Below are 13,261 nucleotides of genomic sequence, written 5' to 3'. Positions count from 1 at the left end.
TTAAAACATGTTTGCTGTACAGATTTCATTGGGACAAACATTTCTACATCCACAGCAACATGGACAGGACACTGTTATTCTGCCACAGGCTCATATCCTGGACCATTCTGCCCAGCACCGTTGTTATCCACCTTTCCCCTGGAGTTACTCTTCCCATTCTTCCCAGGGTTACTCCAGGGGAAAGGTAATTGACTTCCAGTTTTACTCACCAATCTCATTTTGTCCAGTGAGTCAGTAGGGTGGGGAAAGCTAGACCCACATAAAAAAACAAACAAAAGAAACCGATCCCAGAGTCACATTATTACTCTCTCCCTCACTGGGAACTAAGGCTGTGTCCTGTATCCTTGAGGTTTACATAAGGGGTATGATATTTTCCCTTGTTCCCAGGATACCACTTTTATCAATAAGCATTATCTTATATTATACTGCCAGATGTTTTTAGGCACAGGGTTGAGGTGTGAGACACTGTTTATCTTGTTGCGTAGCTACACCTTATATATATACAGAATGCAACATTCAAGGGATGAAAAACCCCAGTGCTACTAAGACTATCCCTGGTATTCCTCCCTTCCCTCATAGAGCAGCTGTCTTAAGGGGGCAGAGGAGAGAAGCCTACCATCATGCGAGGCTGACATATCATGTGTGAGGACATATGGGAACCACATTTTCTCATATTACTTCTTCAAAAATGAATTAAATTGGTCTATAAAACATACATCTTTGTGACAACAAAACTGACATATGAACAGAGATTCTTGTGAGGAACGACTTCAGAAGAACTAGCAGTGTTGAAGAATGTGTGTAAATGGAATTCACAGTCAAAAGAGCTAACAGAGAGGGCCCAGCACCTCTCCTGGCGTTTACACCCACGGAAAGCGAGAACACTTTGGACGCATTTCAAAAACGAAAGTGTTTACAAGCATAAACATTCTAAGACATGTGATGCCGGATTTGGAGGTATGTGCCTTCTAAATATCTTCTCTGACAATCCACAGCCATTTTTTATTTAATCTGATATTGAAAAGCTTCATTAGCTTGTGGTCTTTACCACGTGGAAACCTTGGGTCCCAAAGAAATATATTTTCATCAAATAACGGAACAGTACCTTCAGCTCTAACTAAACAACACTCCTGTCTACTGAGCTTCTCTTGTCTTGGACATTGTACCAGAGAAGATGCTAGAAAACCAAGCATGGTCTCTGCCCCGGTGATGCTGACAATTTTGTTGGGGTAAGAAGGCCACAGGTGAATCAATAAAAGATTTACCTTACTACAAGGTGGTGTATAATTAATTAACTTAATGGACAAAAGGATCAGTGTCATAGGAGTTCATAACAAGAGGGGATTTGTTTCAAGTGAGTGTTTAGAAAGGCTCCCACAAAGGAGGTGGTACATGAGACAGTCCTGGTGAAAAGAGAGGATCAGGGAAGGTGGGAAGGGAGGAAAATATTCTAGCTAGAGAGCAATGGTGTGACCCAAATTTTAGAAAACTAAGCCAGTCAAGTGGTACAGGACAGAGGAGCTGTGCCGAAGAATGGAAAGAAATGAGAAAGGTCTTACCCCCCCTTTCCTTAATTCCCTCTTTAGGTTGCACTTATAATAATGTCAATTGCCCACCTTAATTTAATTAAATGCTAAAGAAGATTTTTTTTCCTATTAGAAAGTACAAAGACAACACAAGGATCTTCAGAGATTTTTGAAGATCTGATTTTTTAAATCATACCAAATACACAATGCTAGCTATGGCCAAGTAACTATAAACAATTTATTCTCATTTCGTGATATAAATGTCTATTTTGAAACCAGGAGAAGAGTTGTAGATCATCTGACTTTCAAGATCACGTATGGCATTCACTTTAAAGTAAGTTTTCTAAGCTGTTTGTAGCTAGAAACAAAGTAATTTACTATTACCGTTCTTGTCCTGCAGTGTCCCACAGCTGAAGATGCACCTTAAATGCTTTCCCTGATGATCCATTGGGTCCCTGTGCATTATAAACCTAAAAGATACAATTTTCATCAGTTGATATTACTTTGGATTTTGTCAACATTCAAATTCTCTGGGTTCACGCAGTATGTTTTTTCTCAATTACTATAATCAAAGTTCAGAGTGCAGAATAAATATTTGCTCTGTTTTTTTCCAGAAGTATCACATAGACTCTCACTTTTAAATGTCAAGTACAAGTATGATTTTCAACACAATTTAGGCATACTGCAAACTTAAATTAGACACCTTCTGTCACTTCCTCATGGAGGCAGCAAACATTAGATTGAGGGCCCAAGTTCTAGGTTCAAGTATCAACTCTTCATTTCACTTCTTTGAATCTTATTGTCTTAGGGCAAATTGAGACCCACAATCTCTTCCTACTTTACAGAGTTCCTGCAAACCTAAATAGCAGATGTGAATGCACTTCTAAAACAGTGAAATGCTTTACAAATACCTGAATATCTTTTACTGTGATGTGGACTTTCAAAATGACCTACCCACAAAATAGGCACAGAATTTCTTATTAAGTTTACACAAGATATTTCAAGTCTTCCTTTAGTAGCCATTTTTCCAAAGGCCCTTTTTATTAATGTTTAAATTTTCAAAATTATGGCCTTTTGACTTCTTATTTCAGCAAAGCATAACAACTTTAACACCTAATCAGCTCTCCTAAGTATGTGTTAGTAAAAATGTTTAAAGGGAAAACTTTGTAAGGACTTCTACCTAGATCAGTGGAGGCATTTGGGAGGGGTGAAGCCACAGGAAGGGAGGGGTTAGAAGCAAGGTTAGAAGCCAAGACTACACTAAAATGTATTGACTTTCAGATCAGGCACAAGATTTATAAGGAACCATGAATTTAACTTCTCAACCACTATTTCCTTCCCCCCACCCCAGTTCTCAAAGAAAAGAGTAGACTTGTGACATCAATTGGAAGCCGCAGCCATGTTGGCAATCACAAATACCTTGGGTGGCAGTAAATCTGGCTAAGCTTATGTGTCTATGCTACATGTCTCACATGTCACAATATCTTTATTCCTGTCATTAGTGTCTAGCATAGGAGCAGAAAGCAGTTGTAATTCTCACTTAAACTCCCTTATCTTGTAAAATAGCATGGACTGGTCTCACATTCTGTTCATAATAAGCTAGTGATTGATAGCTGAGTCTACACATAAATACAAATGCAGCAAGAACTTACAAAGCTCATATTCCAGCTATTTGCCAATCATCCTTTTATTAACTTCTCTCTTAAGAGTGGATAAATGAACACCACTGGTTCTTATTGAGAAACGTAACTCAGATCAAGAGTGAATGCTTTGGCAACCTGGATAGTTCGGGTTTTGAAAGATTCCTAGAGAATTCATAGAATTCATATAGACCCATAAAATATTTATTTGTCCTATATACTTTTGGAGACAAGTGATAGTGTCACTCAACATTTTTCTTAGCAAAAATGTGATTTATGGTTGACAAAATTAAAAATATTCTAAATTGAATTAAAGTGACAGGTTATGAATTTCCTGCAAAAAAAGACAGACTCCTTGCAATGCAGTAACCATAGCTCCTTAATTCTATTTAATCTGAGAAGGATCAACAACAAGGTTAACATAACAGTATGGGTCAAGACTCACCACACGTTTTTCCCGGAAGTCTATCCCTACAGTGGTGATAAACTTGGGATTGAATTTATTGTCTGTGTATCGATAAAGAAATGTCGTCTTCCCCACCCCCGAATCTCCAAGGGCCAGGAGTTTGATCAGATAGTCATAGTCCCCATCGGTCATAGTGATGGACTCGGCAGGCCTGCATAGAAGAGGAAAAACAGTAGGTTACGGGAAAAATTGGTTCCCCTTTGCCTTCCTTCAAAACACAACATAAATTTACATTGCAAGCTTAAAATAGTTGATTACTTCCATTCTGCCAATTCTGAATGAGCTTGCACAGAGCAGCTTCAGGAGGAAAAGCACACCTACTACTATCTCACTCAGTGCAAAGCTTTTTACGTCATGTCAGCTAATATGGAACAAAAGGCTATATGATTATGTGACACCCACAGTAGCCACTGCCCCAGTGATAGTACAACTTAAAGAGCCACAGCCCTTGTTTTAAAGCCAGTGCCCTTTGGGACCAGGAGTATGGTGCTAGGAAGAGAAGAAGGTCACAGGAAACAGAAAAGCCTGCCCAAAATGATGCAGGTAGGCTAGGAAGAGATTGAAATTATATATGGGTAGTGGAAGAGAAACGCCTAGGGGAACATTTTGCATCTAATCATGCATAATGAGCTTTCTATTATGTGCATGCAAAATATTCCTTTTTAATTTAAAAAATTTAACAACTGAGATGACAACCTTTAAAAACATTGATTTGAAATCATTTCAAAAGCAGCATCTAACAATCTTCTGTTTTGAAATACCAAAGCCTCTGTTCTCCAATGGCAAATCTGTTGTATTTGGCAAATCTGCTGAATGTTTTCCAGACTTTGAAAAAGGAGAAAATCTAGGAAGAAGAATAGCTGTGGTAATTCTGCTAGTATCTCACATACCTGAAGGAATGTCATTTGCCATTTTTTTCTATTGCCCTAACCTCCTTTGCCTCAGTCTTAATTTCTTCTGTTACAATGGCTATGGGTGATGCCATGAGTAAATGCCAAGAACACCCGTGCTGGTAATACCTTTGAATTACACTACTACCTACCACATACTTACCGACATTTCCACTCCTGAGGTCAGCAAAACGATTTGGCATTTGGTAAAACTCTGATTCATGAGTTGCAGAAGGGGTTTATTATAGCCCATGTAAAGGAAGGCCTATAAAGATATTCCTAGAAAAGTATCTCTCCTATTATATGAGACAGAAGAATATTTTCCCACCTTTACAGATCCAGAAAACATACTCTTCAGTTATGGGGTGATTAAAATTAACTTCCAACAACAGGTTACCCCATAGACATATCTGAAAATTGCTAGATAATTCTAATCATTTCCTACCTGTAAGAAAATAGTGCACATGTTCATCGATTCAAACAAAACTTTATTTTTTGATGGTGTCACTTTAGTTAGTCATCAAAACTAAAAGGTTTCATGTCTTTGGATAAATAATGATAAAGATGATAATTAGGTACTTAGCAAATCAGTATCGTTACATCATTTGGAAGATCGGCAAATTTTTTACATTAGAATTTTCTAAAATTTGAACCTTACTGCTGCAAAATCCTGCTAAATTTATTATTGATGGATGTTTCTTTAATTAACAAACTGTTTTTGAGTTAAAGTGTTTTGAGAACTGCCAGTACCTACTTCTATGCTAAAGCTCTCCTCCTCTATAATATGCTTTCTTCACTGAATAGGACTCTCACGGTGAATGTTGGCTGATGGTAAATGTTCTCTCTTTTTTGTTGTTGCTTTTGTTTAGTATATATACAAAGTATAATCATGGCTCTGGAAGAAATGCTTAGCTTCCATCAACAGCCAGCCTTCCTTAATAAAAGGATACGGGCATCTCAAGTATTGACATGAAATTCTTTAAATTTTTTTTTCAACGTTTTTATTTTATTTTTGGGACAGAGAGAGACAGAGCATGAACGAGGGAGGGGCAGAGAGAGAGGGAGACACAGAATTGGAAGCAGGCTCCAGGCTCTGAGCCATCAGCCCAGAGCCTGACGTGGGGCTCGAACTCACGGACCGCGAGATCGTGACCTGGCTGAAGTCGGACGCTTAACCGACTGCGCCACCCAGGCGCCCCTTGACATGAAATTCTTCATGGGAAAATGTTTTCAGTGACGGTCTATAAAGCAGGCGTTAGTTCTGAGTTTTGATGGTCCTGAATATCTTACCAGGACTTTACAGTTGAAGATGTTGCTGTTCCTAGTCTGAGCCAAATGGGTTGCTAGAGGAGATTGCTGCCAGAGTAGTATAATTTCCCCCTATTTGGGAATATCAACGCCACCATCTCTCTGTGTTCTTCTCTTTCTCTCCCAAACTTGCTCATGTGAAACTCCTCTGAAGGATTAAAAAGTCTATCATTTCACCAGTATTACTGGGTGAAACGGTTAATTCTCTTGGGAAAGGTTAAATTTATTCTGAGATATAAGTGACCAATGCTAAATTCTTCCCCGAGCACAAGTCTTGATCAGGGGGAACAAGTTAGAGCTACTGGCTGCCTAAATGCAAGATAAAGTTGGGGGATACTGCAGCTCCTGGAGAAATGAAAATAACAGAGTCAAGAAGATTTAGCAGCATACTTTAAAATTTTGCTTAAAGTTAGCTATGTTTTTTTGTAATATTTTCTGTGACACTGTTAGGACAAGCTTCATCTTGAGCAAATCTATCTAAATATATTCAATATACAGTATCAGGCCCAAAGATGAAAACTTCTTCAATGTAATTTATCATCTAGTTTCTGATAAGGCACGTGTATACTTAAAACTTAAAGAAGAAACTACAACATAATTTTACAAGATGGGGAACATGCTTCATTGATAAATGAGTCAAATAGTTGTGCTTTTAGTTCACACAAAATGGTAATCTTCATGGATTGCAGTGGTCTGCAAAGATTTTGTAGAGGAAGATGAACTTGTACTTAATCTTATAACAACGGGAGGACCTAGATATAAGGAAGAAGATACCGGAGCACTGCATGGGAGATGCCTTTCCACCTGTAGAATGGGGCTATCATCAGTAGCCAGCTACATGACCTACCACATATTCCTGATATGCAGTCAATTTGTCTCTGTTGTTGGTACATAAACTCACTTGGGACAATACTGGAGTTGCCTCTCAGCCAGGTTCTAGTCCAGAGTGAACTGGCTAACCATGGATCAATTTCACTGTGGCCTACACTGGCTGTTTTCTATAAGTGAAGGGTTGTGCATATTTTGTGGCATTTAACAAAAATTCCACCCAAAATGAGTGCAAAGCTTGGCACTATGGAAAACCTTTATTTCGTGTCTCCAGCAGACCAGTTAAAGAAACTGACAAAGTAAACTCAGCATGAGATAGTTTGCCTCTTAAGGTTCTTTCGAAAATGAATTTTATTTCTCGTTTTTATATCACTACTCATATATAGTTTGGTTCCTCTTTTATTACCATGTGATTTTCTGAGTCTTAAAATCATATGACCTCAATATTCTATCCTTGGCATGGCAAATATGACACCACAAAGAAAAATTAAAGCCTTGGCAAGGTTTCCTTTTCCAAGAACTGAGCTAAAAAAACATGATCTGGGAAGGATCAAAAAGCTGACAAGTTTAGCAGTATTTATTCCTGCACAATGATTGATGGTCTTGTCAGTTTTTGGTTCTATGGATCTAAAAGGAAAGAAAAAGCCAGAAGATTGCTGTGCTTCAGGAAACATGTGGACTCTCTACCATTATCACTACATCCCAAGCTATACCACAAGAACCAGGAGGTCTTTTCAGATATAGGAACTGAGGCATCATCCTCAGAGCCCTTCGTGGGATGGTAAGGGGCTGGGAAGAGTAGGAAAAATAATTCAAAACATTTGTGAGGCTCTGCTTAATGAAGAGTCTCAAAGGAAGAGGGAAACCTACCTAAGTAATCCTGTGGTCTAGTCCTCAGTTTACAGATGAGAAGTCACATGCACAGAAGTTAGATGATTTGTGGGATGACAGTTTCTAAAAAGGAAACCCAAGACTGTTTTTTGTTATAATTTGAAATGAAAAGTGAGTTATATAGGTAGAAAGTAGAAATATTTTCATCCTATGGGGGAAGGGAATTTTCTCTGGTTATTGACAGGAACATGATTTTCAGATTTAGACTATCTCAAATGAGGCTGCCCCTAGTTTCTTTCTCTCTTTCTTCCCCTCCATCCCCCAATATGCATCATTCTTGTTCAACATAAATTCCATTTGCTCAGGAACTTAATATTCTTTGTCCACTACTGGAGCCACAGGGTCCAGTACCATGGTCGGCATGTATTAGGAGCTCAATACATATGTGTTGAGTATCAGAGCCATGCAAATGCCATAATTAATGTAATTAATCTTTGAGCAGTTGGTGGACGTGGTGTCCCTCCAAGTTCAGGACATATTCTCCCTGCTTCCTCAACTGTGAGGTGAATATTTAGATTAAATAATAACTATGGTACCTTCCAGGTCTCACTTCCTGAGCTCATTTTTCTATTTTAACTTGCACAAGAATATAAAAACTTTATCAAAATAGAATATTTATATCTTCAAAGAAGCAGTTTCAAAGAACCCAGGAAAACAGAAAATACACAGGGACTGTAATTTTTGGAAGTGAGATTTGTATTGGCAGAGAACGTCTAAACTTGTCAGTTGAAGACGTCACAGCTCAGAACTAGGCTTCTCTGTGAATGCATCCATTCACCCATCTGACACACTCCCATTGGCACCTCTTATTTTGCATGATAGTCTATGTGGCTCTGAGGGTATACTCTCTTTTCTCTAGAGGGAAGTTTACCAAATGCTACAGAGATGTATGGATGACTATCACACAGACAGACTTACCCATGCAAACTTTGATGTTCTCTGCATGTGTACTGTTCTCTGTACTTCTCCATGTAACAATCTTAAAAATGCCATGACAACCTATGACCCTGTGATTTGAACTTACTAATGAAAACCAACTTAATAGTCTTAAGACACTTTGGAAAGCTTAAAACAGTAGACAAAGTATCAGTGATATCACTTTGTAGGTGCTTTAAATAAAATAATGCTGTCAAACATAAAATGGACAGATGTTTAATATTTCCTCATTCATCTTTATTTGACTGGCTTATATTGGGCTCCAGAAGGAACATCTTGAGATCTGGAATTCTGATAGCAAAAATTTCATTGTGTGAGTGATAGCCCATGGGTGGTTCTCATTGACTGACCTTTAAATTCTGCTTTTCATAACCACACTCCTGTCCTACAGGTTAAATTATAGACGATACTCAAGGACCTATGTATAGCATCTACGCATCAGTAAAACAGAACACATTTTCTGGAGGAAAGAAAGGTAGGGGTAATTTAAAACAAACAAACAAACAGAAAGTTTTCTTTAGTGTATTCTTTAGCATTTTGTTCTTTTAGGAAGGTTTTAATTTTCATTTTGATTCTTCTTAATGACTATTTATAATTAATGGATGTGAGCCTATATGGAAAATTCAAACCCAATTATAAATATAAATCAATATCAACTTGATCAAACTGCCTTTACTTAAGCTGACAATGTGTTTTTTGGAGCAATCACATTTATTTTAAAAGATAAAAGTATCCATTTTTATGATTAAGGGATTCAGTGAAATAGAGATAAACCAAGAAGCTATTGAACTCTGAAGTTCAGTTTACTTACCCTGAAAATAAGGGATAAAAATTCTAACATAAGTCAGCTTTAACTTGATTTGTCTCTATTGATATATTATTCTCACATTCTTTATTATTCTCATATATTAAACCCACTTCTGAGGCAATAAATATTTTATTTGTCTAAATGGTTTTTTTTTCTCAAAAGTCACATTTTTTGCCTGTTAGCTTCATTTTGTGGGAACTTTTGAAACTGTGTGGGTTTTTTTTTTCCTTTTATTTTCTTTACTTCTTATTACAAGAAATTTCAAACATATATACAATTTGAGGGAATAGTAGTATACCCCCATTTATTGATCAGCCAGCTTATAAATTACCAATATTCTTAGGTCTATACCCAAAAGAAATGCAAACAGATATCCACACAAAAACTCGTACACAAATGCTCATAATAGTCCCAAACTGGAAACAACCCAAATGTCCATTAATGGGTGACTACAGGGGCGCCTGGGTGGCGCAGTCGGTTAAGCGTCCAACTTCAGCCAGGTCACGATCTCGCGGTCCGTGAGTTCGAGCCCCGCGTCAGGCTCTGGGCTGATGGCTCGGAGCCTGGAGCCTGTTTCCGATTCTGTGTCTCCCTCTCTCTCTGCCCCTCCCCCGTTCATGCTCTGTCTCTCTCTGTCCCAAAAATAAATAAACGTTGAAAAAGAAAAATTAAAAAAAAAAAATGGGTGACTACATAAACAAAATGTGGCATGGCCACACAGTGGAATATCACTGAGTCACAGAAAGGATGAAGTATGAACACATGCTATGACATGGATGAACCTTGACAATATGCTAGATAGAAGAAACCAGATGTAAAAGGTCACATAATCCGCGATTCAATACATATGTAATGTCCAGAATAGGCAAACTCATGGAGACAGAATTTCAGTTAGTGTTTGCCAGGGGATAGAGAGGAAGGATGGAGAGTGACTGCTGATGGGAAAGGGATAATGAAAATGTTCTGGATTTAGATAATAGTGGTAGCATATCTTTGTGAATGTGCTAGAAACCACTGAATTGTATATGTTAAAAGGGTAGATTTTATGGTATATGAATTATACTCAGTGGAGTTGTTTTGAAAGCCCAACAAAGTAAGAATGTCGTATTTTAATTTACAAATCTTATTTTAAATTGGGGCGCCTGGGTGGCTCTATTGGTTGAGCATCTGACTCTTGATTTTGGCTCAAGTCGTGATCCCAGGATCTTGGGATCAAGTCCTGCACTGGGCTCTTCACTGAGCGTGGAGCCTGCTTGCTCTCTCTCTCTCTCTCTCTCTCTCTCTCTCTCTCTCTCTCCCCCTCTGCCCCTATACCCTACTTGCATGCTCTCTCTCAAAAAAAAAATTAAAAAGATTAATTTATTTTAAAATCTATTTGTTTATTTACATAACACTTATTTAATTTATTTTTAAAATAATTTTTTTAGCCGAGCTCCACTAGCTGGGTGTTAATTAATCCTTGTTTACAATAAAGTCACTTACTGGTAAGAATCATGTGTATTTGGATAATAACATCCTTCTGAATGGAAAGGGCCTGATATGCACTCTATGAGCCTAATTCTCACGTTTACATTAATTTCTTATTTATAAAAATCTTCCTTATTTGACAGGGTCCTGCTAGCCAATCTACTGAGCAAATGTGCTCACAAATCGGGAATGAGTAATCGAGAATCCCTGGGACACAGCAGGGCAGACTGGTGGTCAGGAGCCTGTGAAACAGCACCGCAACAGAAGTTGGGTGTGCAGAAAACCCAGTGGGTCCCAATGCTGGCTGAGCAACAATATTCCCTGGGGTGTTTACAAGTACAAACTCTTAAGGACTCTCCAGAAAGGCTCAATCGGAATCTCTGTAGGCAGGTCCTGGAACTCAGAATTTACATAATCCATTTCCGTATGACGAGCAGCCAGATTTGGAAACTGTTTTTCTCCCTCTTTTTTCACCTCGAGGTACACCTACAGGAAACTATTCCAGAAGTCTGAGACTCTTAACCTCCTTCAGCAACTCAGTCTAGAGTAGAAAAACCCATTGGTCAAGAAAAGAGTCCCTTTATCTAATTTGATCTTGTTACAGTTGAGAGCAATTTCCTCTTATTGATTGCCATCTGTAAAGCTTGGCACATAGCTAGCGGATTCCTTCTTCTGCTGATACACACTATTACATGCCCTTACCATGCTTTTCTAGCTACATGTCATTTTGTTCCCTCACACACTGTACAAACTGCTCCCCTGACAATTAGGAGGAGTCCTCAAAACATTATTTACTTACTCAAAACACATATACTACATGCACTGAAGACAATGCATAAATGTTTGAATTAAGTAAATTAAGCTTTACAAATGTTTTGGAAGATTTAGTATTTGACCTGAAAAGGTTTTATGTTTGTCTTCATAAGGGAGCCATAGGGCTTACTTTTTATTAGAGAGTCCTACTTTAAAAAAAAATGCTTTTGTGGGTCCTTTCACCCAGGACTTTAGGGGGAAAAAATGTAAATTTCTTAAAATTCAGCAAAGACATTTCATGGAAAGAATCTTTGACCTATATCTCTTCCAGGACTGAGAAAAACCTTCAAGGCAATACAGCACATTAGGAAGTGTACAAACAGAGGTTGACATCTTCCCTGAAGCCATTCAGTGAGACCCAAAAATGGGTTTTCCCAACTTAATGGTTCTCAAACTTGGCTGCCTTTAAAACTCCATGATGACCACACCCTATTTCACGTAAATCTGACTTCTGATGGTGAGACAAAAGCATTAGTATTTTTTTAATGCTCTCCAGATGATTCCAATATACAGTCAAGTTTGAGAACCACCACACCATCTGTTAGCACTGAGACTCCTCACTGCCAGTGAATGATTCCTAATTTGAACAGCGCGTGTAACCCCTAGTTTCACACTGTAGCTAACAGGAGAGCAGAGTGGACCCCATTCATGAAGACATATCATCTCCTGAGACAGTGGCTGGTTGGGAAGATGGTTCCTTTCCCACCATAGGTGCCTGCCTCAGTGGACCCACCAGCTGCAGCCACGGGACAGTTGCTTTCCCTTATTACAAAAAGGGCACACCATCCTCTATGACAGCAGTCAATCTATCTTTTTTCTTTGTAAAGTTATGTGACACATGGAAAACGTTGAGTGTATATATGTAAATTGAAGCTTCAACCCTTAATGTCTCCACATGGAAAAAAGATATGGGTTTAAGCTAAAGAGATGAGCATTTAATAAGATGTTTTCCTAAGTTTTCAGACACTGGCCTAATAATCTTGCAAAATTGTGATCATTTTCCAGCTGGCTGCTGATTTGATGAAGTCTTGCCAAACTTGTACTGCTTTGCTTCATTATCTGAGAAAGGGCATACTAATCAAAATATCTACCCACAAATTCTGCATCTCTGAAATGTGAGGAAGCCAAGTTAGATAGCATCTATGGGCTCACATATCTATAAAAAAAGAATGAGTTTCATATTAACACAATTTTCTCACTTAAAATCTAATGCTAGGTAACTCAGAACCATGTAGTTCCAAAAGTAAAAAAAAAAAAAAAAAGATTAAAAAATCCAAGGCTTCTTTAGGAAAAGAATGTTGGCTGGTTGTTGTTTTAAATTATATTTAACAGGAAGCATTTTTATGAGCTTAATAAATGCTGAAAAAGATTATATCTACAAAGAATGGAATTAGTCCAAAGAAAGTGCTTATTTATGTCAAACGTTCTTTCTGTATTACGTACCTGGTTATGTTAATTGAAATTTCTAGATTAGAATTTTATTTCTGCAATGTGTATAAAACTTCCATGTGTATAAAGCTTCAATGTGTATAAAGTAGAAAATACAGAATGCTATTACATGTGGTTCTTAACCCTTATGTGGTTGGAAAGAAAACAAATCACTGTTAAGTCTTTATATCTGATAAGTTATTTGAAATGAGCTCTACAATAGAAAATCTACGGCTCTAAATTTAAAAGGTATTCAGGGG

General features: G+C 37.9%; 1 protein-coding gene across 3 annotated transcripts in view; it reads right to left on the bottom strand.

Annotated features, from left to right (window-relative positions):
* The window catches only part of RAB27B (RAB27B, member RAS oncogene family), a 148,085-nt gene that overhangs the window by 12,955 nt on the left and 121,869 nt on the right, over positions 1-13,261 (bottom strand). For 2 of the 3 annotated variants that reach the window (XM_043558884.1, XM_043558882.1), the window contains 2 exons: positions 3,612-3,783; positions 1,911-1,996 (listed from right to left, as the gene is read on the bottom strand). In XM_043558884.1, the coding sequence (XP_043414819.1) occupies positions 1,911-1,996; positions 3,612-3,764 (239 nt within the window). In that variant the 5' untranslated portion in view covers positions 3,765-3,783. Of the gene's footprint in view, positions 1-1,910; positions 1,997-3,611; positions 3,784-7,528; positions 7,660-13,261 lie in introns of those variants that run through there. The other variant, XM_043558883.1, reaches the window with a different exon arrangement.

The sequence above is a fragment of the Prionailurus bengalensis genome, chromosome D3 (genome assembly GCF_016509475.1).
Source record: "Prionailurus bengalensis isolate Pbe53 chromosome D3, Fcat_Pben_1.1_paternal_pri, whole genome shotgun sequence".
NCBI lineage: Eukaryota > Metazoa > Chordata > Mammalia > Carnivora > Felidae > Prionailurus > Prionailurus bengalensis.
Note: the sequence above shows the minus strand (reverse complement) of the source record. Positions and strands in the feature narration are given on the sequence as shown.